General features: G+C 33.1%; 1 protein-coding gene across 2 annotated transcripts in view; it reads right to left on the bottom strand.

Moving 5' to 3' along the window:
- Positions 1 to 21,129, bottom strand: part of CCDC171 (coiled-coil domain containing 171) — a 425,369-nt gene that overhangs the window by 104,373 nt on the left and 299,867 nt on the right. For both annotated transcript variants that reach the window (XM_011990859.1, XM_011990858.1), the window contains one exon: positions 949 to 1,080. In XM_011990859.1, coding sequence (XP_011846249.1) covers positions 949 to 1,080 — 132 coding nt within the window. The remainder of the gene's footprint in view (positions 1 to 948; positions 1,081 to 21,129) is intronic.

The following is a 21,129-nucleotide window of genomic DNA, read 5'->3' as shown; positions in this document are numbered from 1 at the left end:
CTCAACATGTGAAAGGCACACTAAGTTTTAAGAGACATTTCTCCTTTTAAATACACTAAAAAATAGAGTGCTATTGGACAAGGACAGTCTCTTTTGAAATATCATGCTTCCTATAATTTACATAATGTTGATAGTTTTCCTTTTTAATGAAGGTTTTGGGCATTAACAGGACACACTGAATTTCATTGTGTCAGATTAAGAAAAACAACCTGAAGGAAAAAATTGATCACAATAACATTAATACAATAGTGACATAAAATAGAACGATACCTACAGCATCTGAAAATGAATGTTTCTAAAAATAAATTGATTAATGTACTTTAAAGTTATTTGAGGTCTTATGATTTGGTATTTTAAGTTTTATAGATGAAATGACCCAGTTTGCACATCTTACAATGTTCATTAAAACTAAATATTAAAGGGTAAAATACTCCTCAATAAAAAATACAGGTAAGTTTAAGTCTTGCTGAAATTAAATTACTTCATAAGAAATGTTGGATATATTTTGGAATTAATATTGAGAAGTTTCAGGTATCTCTCTTGATGTTTACATCTAAAGTGATTTATTATTTTTTTTTCTCTAAAGTTACTTATTTTCAAACAATAAGAGCAACAAATTGAGACTTGCTTCAAGAGATAACAGCCTAGTGTCTTATTGTCCTCTGCTGATAGGAAAGTATTTTCTTTTAATACTGTACTTTGCCATAAAACACATTTTTCCTTGGTAAAAACACTTTTCTGGATTATTTTAATAGGCTAGTTCTAGGCTTTAAAGAAAAAAACAATATTTTGTAAAGTATATTGTTACATGATAGAAGAAGATGAAGAAACATTTATTTGCATCTCCTTTAAATTATTCACAATACTTTGAGGCTTTCTTTCTCTCCAGTTAGTGCAATTTATTTTTCTATATGTCTCAGTAGCAAACAATGTTATTTAGACTCTAACCTGGCATGCTACCACCTCTGGCCCGCCCTTGAGCCCCTCCATTGCAAAGGTCTCCAGGTGCAGTTTGGGTAGCTGCAGGGTGAAGTCATTCCTGCTTGCCGCAGACCATGACAGCGAGATCTGATCTCTGACCTAAAGGGAAAAAAACAGCATCAATGGTAATTCCCCTTCAGACACATTAACTGGGATGAACTGGGTCCCCTTGAGCCCACTGAGTGGACTTGCATTGATCGCTGGACCTGAAATCCATGAATAAATTTAGGACTAATTGATTTTTCGTTGCAAATAAATCTCTAATTCAGAGTGCTGGGGGAGAATGTTAAGAAGAAAAAGCATCCTCCTGCTTGAAATGAGGGAGGGGAAGAAGAGTCACTGGAGCTCTTCTGATCAAGAGGTTTTGAATTATTTTTTCACAGTTCCACCCTAAAAAGAAAAAAGGAAGAAAAGAAAAAACATTCACAAAATCAAAAACAACAGCAATCTCCTAATCATTATCACCTGCTTAGTAACATGTGGTGTTTAACTGACATGAACTGACAAATATTGGACAAGATAGTTATTAGGTACTAGTCTTTGAAAAGAAAACTTCAATAACATGTACTCTAGAATTAAAACAAATATACTCAACACAAAAGGAGACTTAAAAATATACAAGTAAGAGGTTTGTTTGCCCTTTTCACTCTTCTAGAATTGCAGGATTTTATTAAACTTGAGTCTTAATGATTAAATACATATAAACCAACAGTCACACAATTTCTAAACAATACAACAGATAAAATCAGTAGTATTTGTACTCTATTTTAAAGTATTCAGAAAGGCAACAATACAAACACATCACCGATATGGGAAAAACACCAATTCTCCAGTCAGTGTGGAATCACATGCAGTTGATATCACACTGCCACCTTCTGGACAAATGAGAAAATATTCCTTATATAATATAAATGGAAACATTCAAAAACAGATATTTTGGTTTTTAATTTCCAAACTTAGTAAAAGCCTTAAGAATTCCATAGTTTAGTTTGCATTTAAGATCAGTAAGCTCTTGTTTTAATCATATAGTTTAATAATAGGAGTTTTCAATACATAGACATATTTTCTAACTTTCCTTATGCTTGGAATAGGTTTAAAAATGTTATCTATTTGCTACCATATATTTAATAAATATTATACAATTAGCTCAATGCCACAGAACAAAAAGTTTTTTATCAGGTAGCAAAGGTCAAAACTAGGGTTAACTAAAAATTGCATTAATTGCCCAAATAAATATATTTCTATCTCTAGTTTTATCCAAGCAACTTCAAATATAACTTGGCAAAACTATAAGATAGAACATTTCTCCTTCATTTTTCTAGTCTACTCGGGCAGCTTGTAAAACTGTTTGAATTATTTTTATTATATTAATTAGTTCCTTAAGATATATACACATTTCACAAAACTATCAAAGTCTGAGTTAAAGAAACTCTGCGTTTCTTTAAGCCAGCAAACATACACAAACATATAATGGCATTTTTAACTGTTCATGCTAATCTGTGGGCATAAAAATCCTTATAGGTCCCAAGCTGATCTGAAGACTTTCTGTCAATAAGAGAATGTCAAAGTGTATGCTGTAAAACACACTATGATATAATTTTCATAATGACATGAGTACCACATGCATGCTGGAATCTCAATTCAGAATGTATATTTATCTGCAACAAACACTCTCCAGAGTCTTCAATCAGGATAAGAATGCTGTTAAACTTACTTAGCATAACAAAATAAATCATATTTTACAAATACATTTGTTTTAGGTTTTATATTTTACATGTATGAATACTTTCTCTTGCTTTTTTTTGTCACCAATGTGTACTCGGATAAAAGAAAACATTAATGTGGATTAAGGTTCTGAGAATTTATCAACATCAAACCACTAGTGTTTTGCCTTCTACCCTTCTGAACCACAGTCAATAGATCTAAATATTTTACTGCACCCTGGCCAATTCATTGTTTGATGTTTAAAAACTCACCCAGAATCAAAGAAAATTTATTAAATTTGAGCCCCCAAATGAGATACTATTAGCTTTGAAAGTCAAGTTTAACTGCGATATTGATGATTCTCTTTTTTCTGTGACAAAATTCACTAGGGAAATCCTGGATGTCAAAGTACAAAAGCAGATTGCTAATACGGGCAAAGAGAGGGGAAAAAAAACCATAAGCAATGTAAGTATAATCCACAACACAGCTCAAGCACTGGAGGTCCTTTAACCTGATTAGCATCAGGCACCATACTTCATCCATGAAGCTTGACACACAGTGAACAGTAAGCCACATTTTATATTCTCTAAATAAACTTTATGAGCAATGTTAAGCTGTGGTATCTTGGATCTAAAACTGATTTATTGTCATTTCAATATTTTTGGTATAATACTACTTAATTTGCCAAATTAAATAATGCTTTATAGTAAATAAAAAAACTTGCAAAATGCAGCTATTTTTGCTACACCTAATGATGAACATCATAATCATTTGAATAATATGCATGCTTTAATACTTTCATTTAATTACAAATTATCTGTTGAATCAACTTGACAATGCCATCAAGAGTGAGAGACCCGTGATATATAATAGACGCAATATCACAAATACTTCTACTAAAATTTTAAGAGTTTTTTCCACTTTTAAATTAAACCAGAACTTTGAGAGTATCTAAAATGTTCTCAAATATTTTTAGGAAAAGTTTTTAGAAAAGTGTTGTAAAAGAATTATCTATAAATTATTTTATTTTAATGAGTAAAGGGAGTGAAAGCATCATGTTGAAAGAATACAAAACAGTGACACTAAGACAAGCAAAAATACAATCATGCAACAAATGAAAAGAAAAGAAAGATGAAAAGGAACAGGAGAAATAAAGGGTAGAAGGGAGAGACTTTAGAAAGAATGCAGAAGGAAAGTCTGAATTTCAAGGTGTGAACAGGGAGATTCAACACAGAATAGTAAGAAAGGACTCTCACCTTGTTGCGTTAAGTTTGTTCATGAAAAGAAATAGAACAGGCAGGCTGAGAACAAAGTAACTAACATATTAAAAGAGAGATAATTTGGAATTTCTTTAGGAAATACAGCTTATTGGATACAAAATTATTATTTTCAAGAACGAGGATCTAAAGCAAATTAGTTACTGTCAAAAAAGTTTTGAAGTAATATTAGAATAGTAAATTTTCTTTTTCTAAAAGGAAAAGTTTATCTTTTAAAGTACCAAGCTTAGTGTGAATTAGGAATAAAACAACCAGCAGTTACCTGTCTGTAGATTAAATTATAATTTCAGAAGTCAATCCTTAATTATGTTTATAATACATTATTCATCCTATAATTAAGATTCTATGCCTTTTTATTCTCATTTATTTATCAATATGACTAATACATGTACACAATGTTTTTCTTGTTCAAAATGCCTAACAGCTCATTTTTAACATATAATTTTTTCACAGACTTTCCCAATATAAATCTCAATTATCAGATGTTACACATTCCATAACGTTCTTTAATATCATGCAATATCATATTTTAGAATAATTTTTAAAACCTGTATTACTCCCACTCTAAAATTTTGATTTTTAGAAAGAACAGTTTACTTTCTCCCTTTCTTATTACATACTTTCAGAAAGGAGATACTTCTAATAGACATATCATTAAAAAAAAACAGGAGAAGAAAAATAAATAAAACTTTCTAAAAAGTCAAAACGGTGCCAAGAAATATATTTATTTCAAGATAAATATATAATCCAGTTCTAGATTTAAGTGATCCACAAGATCCATACTGTACTATTCCTATTTCTCTGATTAGTCTTTACTCACAAGTAAACAATCTGTTTTCTAACTTTTATGCTCCTACCAAAACAAACAAAAAAGCTATTTCTGCTAGATATCAACTATGAAATTAAATTAGTCATTTCTAGAAAAATTGCTCAACTCCCTCCATCTTTTATCATGCACAGCTATAAATCCGTCTGGACTCTATGTTCCAATTAAAAAAAAAAAAAAAAACACTCATGAAATGATTTATTAGCTGTATTTTTACCAGTCAGATACCAAGCCAGAAGACCTCAAGGTATACATAAAAACTGAGGTTGAGTTAAAAACACATGTAAGAAGATGTATACATTCTCTGAATTCTGAATGCCTGGGAAAGGCAACTGATATCAGGGCTTCATGACATACTTTTAATCTGCTTCAATTTTATTTGCTCCTATCTATTATGGCCTCCAATGCTTCAAAATAAACCTTTTTACCAGATATACTCCAATATGAAAACAGACCTCTACAATATTTCTTATAATCTCCATTGTCATCATCCTGTGTTCACGTTGTACTTTGCCTCCATTTTCTTGTCGCCCTTTGTCCTACTCCATCCCTTGTACTTCCTTCCATTCCCACTGATTCCTTACTGCTTCCCCTTCTTCCTTTTATTTTTCATTCTATGTACTAGAACAGCCTACACACTATTCTTCAACCTATGCACCAAAGAGCAGTGTACAGTCAGTACACTAAAGCCTGGGAACCAAATCCAGCCCACTGTCTGTTATTATAAATAAAGTTTTATTAGAGCTATACACATTCATCTACCTATTGTCCATGGCTGCTTTCCTGTTAACAATGACAGAGTTGAGTAGTTGAGACAAAGACCATATGGTTCACCAAGCCTAAGATATTTACTATCTGACCTTTACAGAAAAAGTTGGTCATCCCCTGCTCTGGAGATATAGAAGAAAGATTTTTTTTTATTATCTGTAAAGTTTTTTTTTAATGACTACTTCTCACCAGAGAATCTACAAACAATTTCTAGTGAGTCAAGTTTATATCGCCAAAACAGAGTGCCATCTCAAGACACTTTCTGGTTCCTTTCCTCAGTGTTTCCAGAAATCAGTGTACCGTCTCCTGATACCACAGCTAACTTTCCTGGTCACAACTACTGACCACTTATTCTAATACCTAATTAACAGAAATTCTGGTTAAACAAGTGGAAGAGGCATACTGGAGAGTCTTTTGCAAATACAAAGAAAAGGGAACTAGCCAGAGTTAACCATATACTCTGTAATACACAGTAGCAAAAAAAAGAAAATACCCACTATGCTTTCAGAGGCTCTTAGTAAGTACGATCAGATAAGAACACCATTCTAAACTCATGAATTCTACAATGTAAAAGAAAGAGAAAATAATTTTTAAAAAAAAACATAATTAGACAGTTCAAGACTCTGATATGTACACAGTGATAGGAGGAAGGATCAAAGTGTGTCAGTGCAATGAAAATGATATTCAGGGATAGGATGGTTATCCCTAAATGGATACTTTCCCTCTTCTTTAACCTTTTCTTTAACTATTTAATTAATCAAATGGATAGACAGATAACAATACTACTTCTATTAGTAACAATACAAATAGTACCTCCAAAAGTACTTCATAATTTTCAAAGTTCAGTTGGCCCTCCATATCTGTGGGTTCCATATCCATGAATTCAACCATGAATTGAAAGTATATATTTTAAGCTGCATCTGTCCTGAATATGTACAAACTTTTTTTCCTTTTCATTATTCCCCAAACAATACAGTATAATTTAGAAAGCACTTACATTGTATTAGGTACTATAAATAAATCTAGAAGTGATTTAAAGTGTATGGAAGGATGTGCACAGATTATATGCAAATACTACACCATTTTATATCAGGAACTTAAATATCATGGATTTTGGTATCCACAGAAGGTTTGGAAACCAATCCCCCAAAGAAACCAAGGGACAACCGTACTCTCCACGCTACATTACTTGATTCTGCTATCCATCTTGTGAAATAGTTATTGCCATCTCTAATATGAAGATACTAAGTCTAGTGCTCTTAGTGCCAAATAGTAATGCATTTTAATATCTATATATGAACAATTAATAGTTGAAGAAATTACTTAAGATGTTGGTACTTCCATTTCCCTATTTTTTTTTCTTTATATCTATTGTTTGGCAATCTTAGCAACAATGTTTGTTTCACAAAAATGGTTTTGTGATAATCAATGAATGTTAAACATCTTTATTTTCCTCAATAGTTTCCTTGCACCTGTGGGCATTCTCATTCATTCATTCATATCCTCTCTCTCTCTCTCTCTCTCTCTGACACACACACACACACACACACACATACACACGGGCACACAATTATTACACTAAGAAACAAGTTACCTGTGTAGCAATCATCCTTATACAATGATCACAATGTCATAATGGAGGATCCCCAAACCACAATGTCCCAGGATATAAGCCACAGTTCCCGCTGTGCTCCACACCTACTGGAAAGAGACCCTGACACTCTCTCAGCAGAAGCAGGCATCCCATTGGCACTGCAGCAAGCATAGAAACTCATAATTTGAAAAGTGGGAGGTAAGCAACTAGCCCTCTTTTGCTGGCAGGTTATTTAACTTAACCTACAACTCTGGAGCAAAGCCAGAACTCTCCCATGACTGCCAGCTGCTGTCACCACAAAAGAGGGCAAAATCCACCACTACAACCACACCACACATGATAGTTACATCCCAATTACAGAAATTTAAAAAAAAAAAAAAAAAACTGATCTCTTGAATCAAATTATCAATCTGGCTGCATCCCAATTAAAGATCTAAAAAACTGACTATTCAAATCAAATTATCAAGCTGGAAAATAGGGTGATTTAATCATGGACATCTTATAAAGTCACTAGATAACATGATAAATCTGTGGCATAGGCTATATACTACAGAATGCACCTCACAGAGTGCTTTGACCTTGAGCTATTTAAACAAACAAACAAACAAACCATACTTGAGAATAGAATTGATAACACTCATCCACACAGATATATTTTCATTCCTAAGATAAATTATTTTAAAGGATAAAGATAGATACAAGCTGAAATTAGTTATTTAGATGTGTTTAAGCTAAAAACTGCTAACCACATGTACGTGATATTCTGTAGTGTCTTATCTTTAGTTTGTCAAGGTTTCAAAATCCCTCTTGAGCTGGAGTATCATTTTTAGCTTGGCTAGGTCAGAATGACACTGAACAATATGAATAATGACACACAAGACAGCTATATGGACAGAGTTGTCATCAGCAAGCCAGCTGTGTTAACACCTGTGTGTCCTGCACAGCTGATCTTCAGGAACCAAGATCAAGAAACTGAGAATAGAGTTCAAAGATCATAAGTAACATTTAGAGAGTCATTGACAAGCTACTAAAAATTGGGTTTTTTAGAGGCAGAGGATCATGTTTCAACTTTTAAAACACTGTCAGTTTCATAAATTAAAAATTATTCTTTGTACTCCTTATAAATGCACTGAAAACTAAAAATCAAAAATAACTATATATTATTATTTACTCTGATTTATCATTGTTAATGTAAAATTATAAAATTATATTTAAAGATTTGGTTATACAGTGTCTTCATCTATCATATCCTGTTTGACACTATTCCATTCCACAATCCACTCTAAGAATAGAAGTATCATCTTTCTATCTCATAGGAATCAAACTAGTCATTACATTACCTGCAAATTCCTTGTTAGCACATCTCTTTCCAAGAGATATTCTGATAATTGAATTTAGGCTTTGTTCTCTAGGTCTTGACTAGGCAAAGTAAAATACAGATGCTATTTTTAGTAATCAAATAAACAAAGCGGTGACAATAACAGCAAAACCTCCATTAGAATCTAGAGATGGCTTTAGTTATATTTAGAGACTATATGGTGGTAAAGTTTGACTCATTCCACAAACATTCATTAAGTGCCTACTGGGTACCAGGCACAGTGATAGATGCTGAGAATATAAAAATTAAGGAGACAGAATTCCATCCCTCAAGGACTTCAAACTCTAGTAGCATAATTAATCTCTTGAAATGCATTTTCTAGCTTCCCATTTATCTATAATGTCTTGTTTCTCCTGTCAATTGCTATCCTGCCTTCTTTCTTTGCCAGAGTATTATGTTAATCAATCTCAAACCTTTATCTTTAGCCCTGACTTTTCCCTTGAGGTTCAGACTCACACATCCTGCTGATTATTCCACATTACCTTAAATTCAGTATTTCCAAAACAAAACTCATCATTGTCTCCCTTCTCCCTACTTAATAAAAATAAGCAAAAAGGCTGCTTTCTAAATACCCAGATCCTTTAATGGCACCCTTGCCCCATCAGGGGAATCATCCTCCCCTGCCTTTCTCATCATCATATGCCACTTTGCTGAGTAAGTTTCACATCCTTTCTTCTGCCACCACCTACCATCACTCTTCTGGTTCAACCCTTCTCAGCCCCCATCTAGCCTAACGCTATAGCTTCTTAATAGAACTGTCTATTCAGACTTGTGGCTCTTAAAACCACTTTCACTACTCACTATATCCAGTTTGCAAAACATGCTCTCTAGAGCTCAAATTTTATAAGAAAATCCAACCACATCAACCCCTAGCTTAAACCCTAGTATGCTCCCCGCTCCTTCCATTATATGATCCAAGGTTCTTAGCATGGCAAAAAAGTCCTTCCACGACCTAGCTACTATCTGCCTCATTGAGCTTCATCTCTTTCACTCTTTTTGCATTTAATAATGAACTGAGAATATTTAGTCATTCATGCTTCCATGAACTTGTTGCTCATGCCACTCTCTTTGCTAGCATACTTTTCCCATCTTTCTCACATTTTGAGGCCCCACCCAGGCATTAGTTTTCTTCTTCTAAGAGAACTCCAGTCAATCCCTGAGTCTTCTAAGTATGCCACATATGAGAATAACTATCTATATAGAATGGTGACACACACACACACACACACACACACACACACACAGAGTTGAACTTTGAACAACATGTGGGTTAGGGATGCCAACCCCCACAGAGTTGAAAATGTATGTGTAACTTCTGACTCCCCCAAAACTTAACTACAAATAGTCTACTATTGGAAGCCTTAACTGATAACATAAACAGTTGATTAACACATATTTTGTGTTATGTGTATTATATACTGTATTCTTACAATAAAGCTAGAAAAAGGAACCGTTATTAAGAAACTCCTAAGGAAGAGAAAATGTATTTACTATTCATTAAGTGGAAGTGGATCATCAAAAAGTCTTCATCCTCATAATCTTAATGTTGAATAGACTGAGGAGGAGAAGGAAGAGGAGGGGTTGGCCTTGCTGTCTCATGGATGGCAGAGTTGGAAGAAGATCCACGTACAAGTGGACCTGCAGAATTCAAAGCCGTGGGTTCAAGGGTCAACTTTATATACATACACACACACACACACAAAATATGACAAATATACATACATATATATGTGGTATATATGTATGTATGTATATTTGTTTCCCCAGAGGCTATTACATTTTCTGGAACATTATATGCACTAAAAATGTATTTGTAGAATTTAATTATTATAAATGTTGTGTTTCATGATGGATTCTAGGTTTTAAGTAACTTTTCTGAAGAAACAAATCCAAAAAGATGTCAGCAAAAACTCCTGTGACTTCCTAAATATTGCTCCAGTGTCATTTCAGTCCAATAAATTTAAAGGATTTATAGATGCAAGGTCTTATGGAGTTTTTACAATTTCTGGATTGTCATTTCCTGTTCTATTTTTTAGATGATTTATGAAAAAAGCACCTAACACTTCTCAGTGAATATTCTTTGGTACTTTTAAAGCCTGTATGTTATAGCCGTACATAGGGAACATTTTAGTTAATCTTTCCAAACTTATAGGACTCATGCTATCTCAAAAGCCTCAAGAACGCAACCATTCTCTTCAACAACAAACATGACTACACAAATATTATTAGCTTCTTCTTCACATTTCAATTTTATCTAAGTTTCCTTAGTTTTACTCTCAGCTGCAGTAAACTGAGATATCTCTCTATTAGGCACTTGGTTAGTATCTAATAAATACATATTTTCATCGTATCTACTCCTAAACAATCCAGACATTATCCTTCCCATCTAGGCATTATCCTATCCTGAAATTATTTTAATATAATTGTTCTACTTTCCCTTTACCCCACACAATAGAAATATTTTTAATATAATTGTTCTACTTTCCCTTCACCCCACACAATAGAAATATTTAGGCACATTTGGAGAGACTCTAATTAAAAGAAATAATATTTCCTGTATTATCAGTAAAATTGAAAGTCTACTGGTAGAGCTATTAAAAAACAAAAGTATATGCTTTTAGAGATTGATGTTGGCAAAAATGATGGACTAAGGAACTCCAAAAGCTAGTCCTTCCATAAAACTAGCAAATAAACTGACAAAAAATGTCAGAATTAGCTTTTTTCAGAACTCAAGAAGCTAACTGAAAGTTTACAGTAACCAGTTAAAAGCTTAACCAAGAAAAAAATCTGAATCTCAGTATTTAAGGAACTCTGTCAAAACAGTGGTTGACTACTAAGCTAACAGAGACTTCACTAGCTACACATGACAAAGGATACAACTTTACGAAATTAGTTCAGAAAGACAGCCTTTACAAAATCAGTTCTGACTTTACACAGTCAGTCACTAAATATAAAACAACAACTAAAGCAAGCAGCAACAACCGTGGAGATGGGGAGAATCTTATTTCCAGAGTTGTCAGATTATAATTTTCAAAATATCTACTTTTCAACAAAAAATTGTATATCCCAGGAAAAAAGAAAGTATGGCTTATTTCCAATAAAAACAGAAATGAACAGAAACTGTCCTTGAGGAAGCCTAACCGTTGACCTTACCACATAAGTACTTGAAATCAATTATTTTAAACGTGCATATAAAGTTATAGAAAACCATGTACAAGGAACTAAAAGAAACCATGAGAACAATGTCTTCCAAAATAGAAAATGTAAATGAAAAGAAAAACGAGCAAAACATACATTTTGAAGTTGACACATTCAAAATTTGGTGGCGGGGTGGGGGTAGTTAGAAAAAAAAAAACACCTGTCAACCAAGAATTCTATTTGTGACAAAAGTGTCCTTAAAAACGAAGGAGAAAGATAGCAGCCAGACGGTGGAAGAGGAAGCCCTGGACTCTCCTTCCTCCATGGACACACTGATTGAATGGCACATATCAATTCCCTTTATGGAAATTCCAGAAAGTAGCTGAGAGGCTCCTGCAACCTGGGCAACAAGAAATCAGTCACACTGAAACCACTGGGAAAACCGAAGACACTCTCTAATCATAATCCCCATTCCCAGCACAGCATCATATTATCAGGAGGGAACTCATAGCTCCCAACTCTTTATGAGAAGGGAAGGAATTGGACTGTGCATACGATGTCCCACTCTTCAGAGTTCTATCTACAGCACTGGCTTTTGTTTCACCTGTATTTGAGTACTGACATGACCCAACATATGCTAGACCCACAGAGAAAAAAAGGTGGTGGTTTGGACTAGAGAACAGATATTCATAACAGCTCTCCCCTGGCTTGGCACAGAAAGGACCAGTGAAAAAAAAATCCCCTGCTCTCAGTCTCTGCCTTGGGAGGAAAAGAATTGGGCCATACATACAACATCTCAACTTTTCCAAGTATTAGCAGAGGGTAATATTTCTATCTTTTGTCTTGCATGTCTCAAAGCACTGATGAGGCATAGCGTACTCTAGAACCCTGGAGCCTTTAAGAAGATGACAGTTTGGACTAACATAGAAGTTTGAGAGCCCCATAGAAGCTCTGGCCGAGTTTATTGGTGAAGGTCTTCTCTGGTACAAAACCAATCCTTGAAGACTGACAGAGATGGCAGGTTCTTTTTTTCTTTCTTTTTTTTTTTTTCTTAATGCATAGATACCAACACAAAGAGTCAAGGAAAATGAAAAAACAGAGAAACATAATCCAAAAAAGGAACAAGATAAAACTCCAGAAACCAATGCTAATGAAATAGAGATATATTAATTACTTGAAAGAGAATTCAAAATACTGTCATAAAAATGATCGATAAGCTCAAAAAAATAACATATGAACAAAGTGAGAATTTCAGTAAGAAGAAAGTTTAAGAGAAACAAGTATTAGGGCAGAAGAATGTAATAACTGAAAATTCAAGAGAAGTTCAACAGCAGACTAAAACCAGCAGAAAAAAAAAATTGGTGAACTTGAAGACAGGCCATGTGAAATCATCCAGTCAGAGGAAGAAAATAATAATAGTAATAAAGAATAAAGACAGCTTAAGGGACTTACAGAAAAACATCAAGCAGACCAATATATGGATGACAGGAGTCAGATAAGAAAAAAAAAAAGGGGGAAAGGAAAAAAAAAAAAGAAAGTTTATTCAAAAAAACAATGACTGATAATTCCCCAAATCTGGGGAAGAAAATGAACATCCAAATCCAGGAAGCCTAATGAACCCTTAATAAGATGAAACTACAGAAATCCATACCAAAACACATGATAACCAAATTTTCAAAGACAAAGAGAATTTTGAAAGCAGCAAGAAGAAAATGACTCATTACAAACAAGGGAATTCCCTATTAAACTATCAATTGACTTTTTCAGCTCAAACTTTGCAAGCCAGAAAGGAGTAAGATGATGTATTCAAAGAGGTGAAAGGAAAAAAGAATGCTATCTAAGAACACTATACCTGGCAAAACTGTCCTTCGAAAATGAAGGAAACCTAAAAACTTCCCTGACAAAAGCTGAAGAAGTTCATCACTAACAGACTTGCCTTACAAGGAGCACTAAAGGCAGTTCTTCAAGTAGAAATAATAGAATGCTAAACAGCAACACGATACCATAAGAAAGTATAAAACTCAAAGGTAACTATATAGATACACAGAATGCTTTATTACTCTAGTGGTGGTGGGTAAATCACTTTTATTTCTAATGTAAAAGTTAAAACACAAAAGTATTAAAAACAACTATAAGTAAAAACTATGTGAATGGATACACCATATAGTAAATTGTGACATCAATAACAAAATATGAAGGGAGGAGGAGTAAAACTGTAGAGTTTTCGTACGTGATTAAAGTTAAGTTGTTATCAACTTCAACTGTCATAACCATATTTTATATAAGCCCCAGGATAACTGGAAACAAAATACTCATATAAGTTGCACCAAAGTAAAAAATAAATTAATAAAAGCTTATCAACACAAAAAAATCAATAAAACACAAAGGATGAGAGCAAGGGAGAAAAATGAACTGAGAACTGTGCACTAAGGAACTCCAAAAGCTGTGGAACTCCAAAAACGAATGAACTATAAGACGAACAGAAAATGATGAACAGAATGGCAATAATAACTAATGTCCTATCAGTAATTACTTAAAATGTAAATAGACTTAACTTCTGATAAATAAATAGATTTAACTTCCAATAAAGAGACACAGAGTGGCTGAATGGATTAAAAAAAAAAAAACGTGATCCAACTATACACTGTCTATGAGAAACTCATTTTAGATTTAAGGATGTGTATAGACTGAAAGTAAAGTGTTGGAAATAGATATTACATTAGTTACCATTTGGTAACCAAAAAAGAGTAGGAGTGAATATATTTGTATCATACAAAATAGATTAGAGGCCAAAAACTGTCAGGAGGGACAAAGAATAACATTATATAATAATATAAGAATACAGTCTCCAGGAACATATAACAATTTTAACAATTATATACACATATATATACACACATATACATACACACACACACACCCCCCTAACAACAGAGGACCTAAATATATAAAACAAACATTGGCAGAACTGAAGGGAATACAGACAGCAACACAATAACAGTAGGAGACTTCATTACCCCACTTCCAATAATGGGGAGAATAACCAGTCAGAAAAAGAAACAGCAAACACAAACAACACTATAGACCAAATGAACCTAATGAACATATGTAGACCGTTCCAGTATACAGCGGCAGAACACGCATTCTTCTCAAGTGTACACAGATCATTTTCTAGGATATATCATATGTTAGGTGTCAAAACAAGTCTTAATAGATTTAAGAATATTAAAATCATACCAAGGTTTTTTTTCTGACTATAATGAAATGAAACCAGAAACAAAGTACAGAAGAAAAACTGGAAAATTCACAATATATAGAAAAAAAAAAAAAATTTTTGAACAACCAATGGCATAAGAAAGAAATCATTAGGAAAGTTAGAAAATATCTTGAGACAAATGAAAATGAAAATGAAATACAACATATCAAAACTTAAGAGACTCAGTGAAAGCAGCAGTAAGGGGAAATGTACAGCAGTAAACACCTACATTTAAAAAAAAAAAAGAAATTTCTCAAATAAACGATTTAATTTGGCACCTCAAGAAACGAGAAGAGGAACAAACTAAACCCAAAGTTAGCAGAAGGAAGGAAATAATAAAGATTAGAACAGGAAAAAAATAGAGAACAGAAAAACACAATAGAGAAAATCAGTAAAACTAACAGTTTGCATTTTGAAAAGATGAAATTTACAAACCTTTAGTAAGACTAGGAAAAAAAGATAAAACTAAAAAAAAAAAAAAAAAAAAAAACACGAAGAGGAGAAATTATAACTGATACCACAGAAATAAAAAGAATCATGAGAGACTACTACGAACAATTATATGAAATACAGTAGATAATCTAGAAGAAATGGATAAATTCTAAGAAACATGCAACCTAATAAGAACGAATGATTAAAAAAAAAAATAGAAATTCTTAAACAGAGGGTGGGTGTGGTGGCTTATACCTATAATCCCAGCACTTTGGTGCCCAAGGTGGGAGGAGTACTTGAGGCTAGGAGTTCAAGACACCCTGGGCAACACAGTGAGATGCTATCTCTACAAAAAAAATAACAATTTAAAAATTAGCAGGATTTGGTGGCATATGCCTGTAGTCCCAGCTACTTGGAGACGGAGGTAGGAGGATCTCTTGAGCCCAGGGGTTTGAGGCTGCAGTGAGCTATGAGTATGCCACTGCACACTCCAGCCTAGGCAACAAAGCAAGATACTGTCTCAAAACAAACAAACAAACAAAAAAGAAAGAAAGAAAGACACAAAGATGGGGATGGGTTGGGGGGAGGGGAGGGAAGGAGGGAAAATCTTGAACTATGTAGTAAGGAGATTGATTCAGTAATCAAAAATCTTCTGACAAAGAAAAGCCCAGGACCAGGTGGCTTTACTGATGAATTCTATAAAACAATTAAATAATTAACATTAATGATTTTCAAACTCCTCCAAAAAACTTGAAAAGGAGGAAAAACTTCCAAATATATTTTATGAGACCAGCATTTTCCTGATACCAAAGCCAGACAAAGATATCACAAGAAAAAAAACTACAGGCCAATATCCCCAATGAATATAGATCCAAAACTCCTCACCAAAATATTAGCAACTGAATTCAAAAGCACAATTAAAGGATTAGGTGCCATTACAAAGTGGGATTTATCCCTGGGATGTAAGAATGGTTCAACATGCAAAAATCAATTGTGATACACAACATTAACAGAATGAAGGACAAAATTCGCACCATCATCTAAATAGATGCATACAAAGCATTTGATAAAATTGATAAAAATTCAATAGCCTTTCATGATAAAAACTCTCAACAAACTAGGAGTGGAAGAAAAGTACCTGAACACACCAAAGGCCATACAGGTAAAGTCCACAGCTAATATCACACTCAATGATTAAAAACTTAAAGCTTTTCCTCTAAAATCACGAACAAGGTAAGGAGGTCTGCTTTTACCACTTGTATTCAACGTTATCATTGAAATGTCCTAGGAAGCATGATTTGGCAAGAAAAATATGCCACTAAAAGCACAAGAAACAAAAATGAAAACAGACAAGTGAAACTACATCAAATGAAAAAGCTTCTGCATAGCAAAAAATAATAATAATCAATATAATGAAAAGGCAACCTATAGGATAAGAGAAAATACTTGCAAACCATATAAGGGGTTTAATTTCTAAAATAAAAGAGGTTAATTTCTTATAGCAAAAAGCAAAAAGAAACTAATGACCTGATTTTACAATGGGCTAAGAACTTGAATAGACATTTATCCAAAGAAGACATACAAATGGTCAACAGGTATATGAAAACATCCTCAATGTCACTATCATCAAGGAAATAAAAATCAAAACCACAGTGAGGTATCACCACATACCTATTAGGAGGACTATTATAAAAAAAATTTTTTAAAGACAAGTGTTGGCAAAGATGTGGAGAAACTGGAACCCATGTACACAACAGCAAAGGAATGTAAAGTGGTGCAGATGCTATGGAAAAAAAGTATGGAGATTCCACAAAAAGTTAAAATTAGAACTACCACATATGATTCAGCAACCACTTATGGGTATTTATCTAAAAGAATTACAATAAGAATCTCTAAGAAATATATACAATCCCAAGTTCACTTCAGTACTATTTATAATAGTCAAGATCTAGAAACAACCTAAATGTCTATTGAGAGATAAATGAATACATAAAATATGGTATATATAGTCAATAAATATTACTCAGCTTTTAAAAGGAAGGAAATAATCAGCCTTTCAGAAGAAGGAAATCCTATGATATACAACAAAATGGATGAACCTTGAGGACATTATGCTAAGTGAAACAAACCATTCACAGAACAAATACTACATAATTCCACTTATATGACGTATCTAAAATAGTCAAACTCATGGAAAAGGAGAGTAGAATGGTGGTTACCAGGGGCTGGGGTCGGGGAGAGCAAAGTGGGGAGTTGTTAATGAATAGGTATAAAGCTTCAGTTATGCAAGATGGGTAAGTTCTGAAAGTCTGCTTTATAACACTGTACCTGTAGTTAACAATATTGTATTGCATAGTAAATATCCATTAAAAGGCTAGATCTTAGACTAACTGTTCTTACCACAATAAAATTAAAATTTTTTCTAATGAAGGAGAAACTAAGACATTTCAAGACAAACAAAAGCTAAGGGAATTCGCCACTAGATCTGCCCAATAAGAAATGCTAAAGGGAGTCCTGAAATGAAAGGATACTAGACAGTAACTCAAATTCACATGAAAAAAATAAGGAACGCCAGCAAAGGTAACCATGTAGGGAAATATAAAAGTCAGTATTAATGTATGTTTGGTTTGTAACTCCTCTTTTTCTTCTACAGATTTAAAAGACAGCTATATAAAACAACCATTATAAACTATGTTGATGGGCACACAATATAAAAGGATGTAATTTGTAACAATATGAAGAGAAAGGATGAAGCTATATAAGAGCAAAATTTTTAAACATAATTGGTACTACGTTGGCATTAATTCAAACAAGACTGTTTTGAATTAAGATGTTAATTGTAATCACCAAGGGTAACACTAAGAAAACAACTAAACATGTATAGTAAAATAAAAGAGAAGGGAATAAAACAAATGTTATACTACCAAAGATCTATCTAACGCAGACAAGAAGGACTAGTAGAGGAACTGAGGAACAAACCAGATATAATACATGTACATAAAATGGCAGAAGTCCTTCCTTATCACGATTATGTTAAATGTAAATTGATTTAAATATCCAATTGAAAGTCAGGAGTTAGCAAAATGAATGTTTTTCAAAACGTGATTCATTTGACACTGTCTATAATAGATTCATCTTAGATACAAAGACACGAATAGGTTAAAAGTGAAAAGACAGAAAAAGCCCACGCCAACAGTAACCAAGTGAGCCGGAGCGCCTCCACTAATATCAGACAAAAGACTTTAAGATCAAAATTATTGCAAGAAACAAAGACATCATATAATGATAAAAGAGTCAATACATCAAGAAGATACAACAATTTTCACATAATCTCAAAATATATGAAGCAAAACTGACCAAATTGAAGAGGAAAAAGAGTTCAACAATAACATTTGGAGACTTTGACATCACGCTTTCACTAATGAATAGGACACCCAGACAAAAAACAATCAAGGATTTAGAAGACTTGAACATCATAAACCAACTACACATAACAGACATATGTAGAACACTCTACCTAACAAAAGAATACATATTCTTTTAAAATGCACATTTAACATTCAGCAAGACAGACCATATTCTGGACCATACAACAAACTTTAACAAACTTAAAAAGAATAGAAATAAAACAAAGTATCTAAACCATATAAAATTAAATCATAATTCAATAGCAAAAAAAAGGTGTGGAAAATTTCCAAATATTCAGAAATTTATCAGCTCACTCTTAAATAATAAGTCAATGAAGAAATCATAGAAATTAGAAAATATTTTGAAATAGGTGAATATAAAAAATAATAAAACAAAACTTCTGAGATGCAGTGTAAGCTGCATCAGACAGAAATCTATAGCTGTAAATGTCTACATTAAAAAAGAAGAAAGATCTCAAATCAATAACCTAACCTTCCAGCTTGGAGCAAGTAAGAGAGAGACAGAGAGCACAAACTAAACCCAAAGCAAACAGAAGGAAGAAATAATAACGTTCTAGAGTAGAGACAATACAAAATAGAGAACAGAAAAACCATGGAGCAAATCAAGGAAACCAAAAGTTGAACCCTTAAGAAGACAAATAATATTGACAAACCTTACCTAGACTAACCAAGGGAAAAGTTACTAAATTACTAAAATCAGAAATATAAATGGGGACATTACTACTAACCTTACAGAAATAAAAACAATAATAAGATAATGAGCAATTGGATATCAAGTCAGATAACTTAGATAAAACAAACCAATTCCTAGAAACACACAAACTACCAAACCTGACTGAAAAAGAAATAGAAAATCTGAGTAGATCTATAACAAGAAAAGAATGAATCAGTATCAAAAAACTTCCAGATAAGAAAAGTTCAGGCCCAGAAAGTTTCACTGGTGAATTCTGCCAAATGTTTAAAGAATTAACACCACTCTCTCAAATTCTTGAAAAAAAATGAAGAGAAGGGAGCATTTCCTAACCTATTCTGAGGTATTACTTTGTCCTAAAGCCTGACAAAGATATCACAAAAGAAAACTACAGACCAGTATGTCCTATGAATTTAGATGCAATAACCCTTTAAAAAAAAAAAAAAAAAAAAACCTAGCAAACCAAACCTAGCAGCATATTCAAAAGATCATACACCATAACCAAGTGAGATTTATCCCAGGAACACAATGGTGTTCAACATACATAAATCATGCTAGGTAGTACAAACCATCGGTAGGATGAAGGAGGGGAGGCACAACATGATCATCTCAACTGATGCAGAAAAAGAAAAGCATTTGACAAAATTCAACGTCTTTTCATGATAAAAAACACTCAAAAAACTAGGAACGGAAGAGCACTTTCTCAAACTGATAAAGAGGATCTATGAAAAAACCCACAGCTAATATCATGCTCAATGGTGTAAGACCAAAAACTTTCCCCTTAAGATTAAGAAGAAAACAAAGGTGTCTGCTCTCAACATGTCTATTCAACACCATACTGGATGTTCCAGTCAGATAATTAGATAAGGAAAAGAAACTAAAGGCATCCAAATTAGAAAGAACTAAGTAAAACTATATTCATAGATAATACAATCTTACAGGTAGAAAATCCTACAGAAGCTATACATGCACACAAAAACTACTAGAGTTAATAAATTCAGCAGTTTTTTTAGGAGACAAGATGAACACATAAAAGATAAACATACAAAAATCAGTTGTACTTCTGCACACCAGCAATTAAGAATAAAAAATTAGATTTAAGAAAACAGTTCCATTTAAAATAGCATTGCAAATTATAAAATAAAGAATAAACTTAACCAAGAAGACGCATAACTTGTACACTGAAAACCACTAAACACTGTTGAGAGAAATTAAAGAAGATTTAAATAAGTAGAAAGGCATTCTCTGTTCATGAATTGCAAGACTTAATATTGTTAAGATGACAATACTCCCCAAATTGATTTATAAATTCACCATAGCAGCTTTCAAAATTCCATTGCCTTCTTATGCAGAAATGGATGAGCTGATCCCAAAATTCACATGGAATTGTATGAGAGAACTTGAATAGTCAAAACAATCTTGAGACCTCAAAATCTCACATTTCTCAATTTCAAAACTTAATAGAAAACACAGTCATCTCAGAGCAGAACTGAAGGAGATAGAGACACAAAAAACCCTCCCAAAAATCAATGAATTCAGGAGTTGGTTTTTTGAAAAGATCAATAAAATTGACAGACTGCTAGCAAGACTAATAAAGAAGAAAAGAGAGAAGAATGAAATAGACGCAATAAAAAATGATAAAGGGGATATCACCAC

This window comes from Mandrillus leucophaeus, unplaced genomic scaffold, assembly GCF_000951045.1.
Source record: "Mandrillus leucophaeus isolate KB7577 unplaced genomic scaffold, Mleu.le_1.0 Scaffold384, whole genome shotgun sequence".
Classification (NCBI taxonomy): Eukaryota; Metazoa; Chordata; class Mammalia; order Primates; family Cercopithecidae; genus Mandrillus; species Mandrillus leucophaeus.
This window is presented reverse-complemented; position numbering and strand designations above follow the sequence as displayed.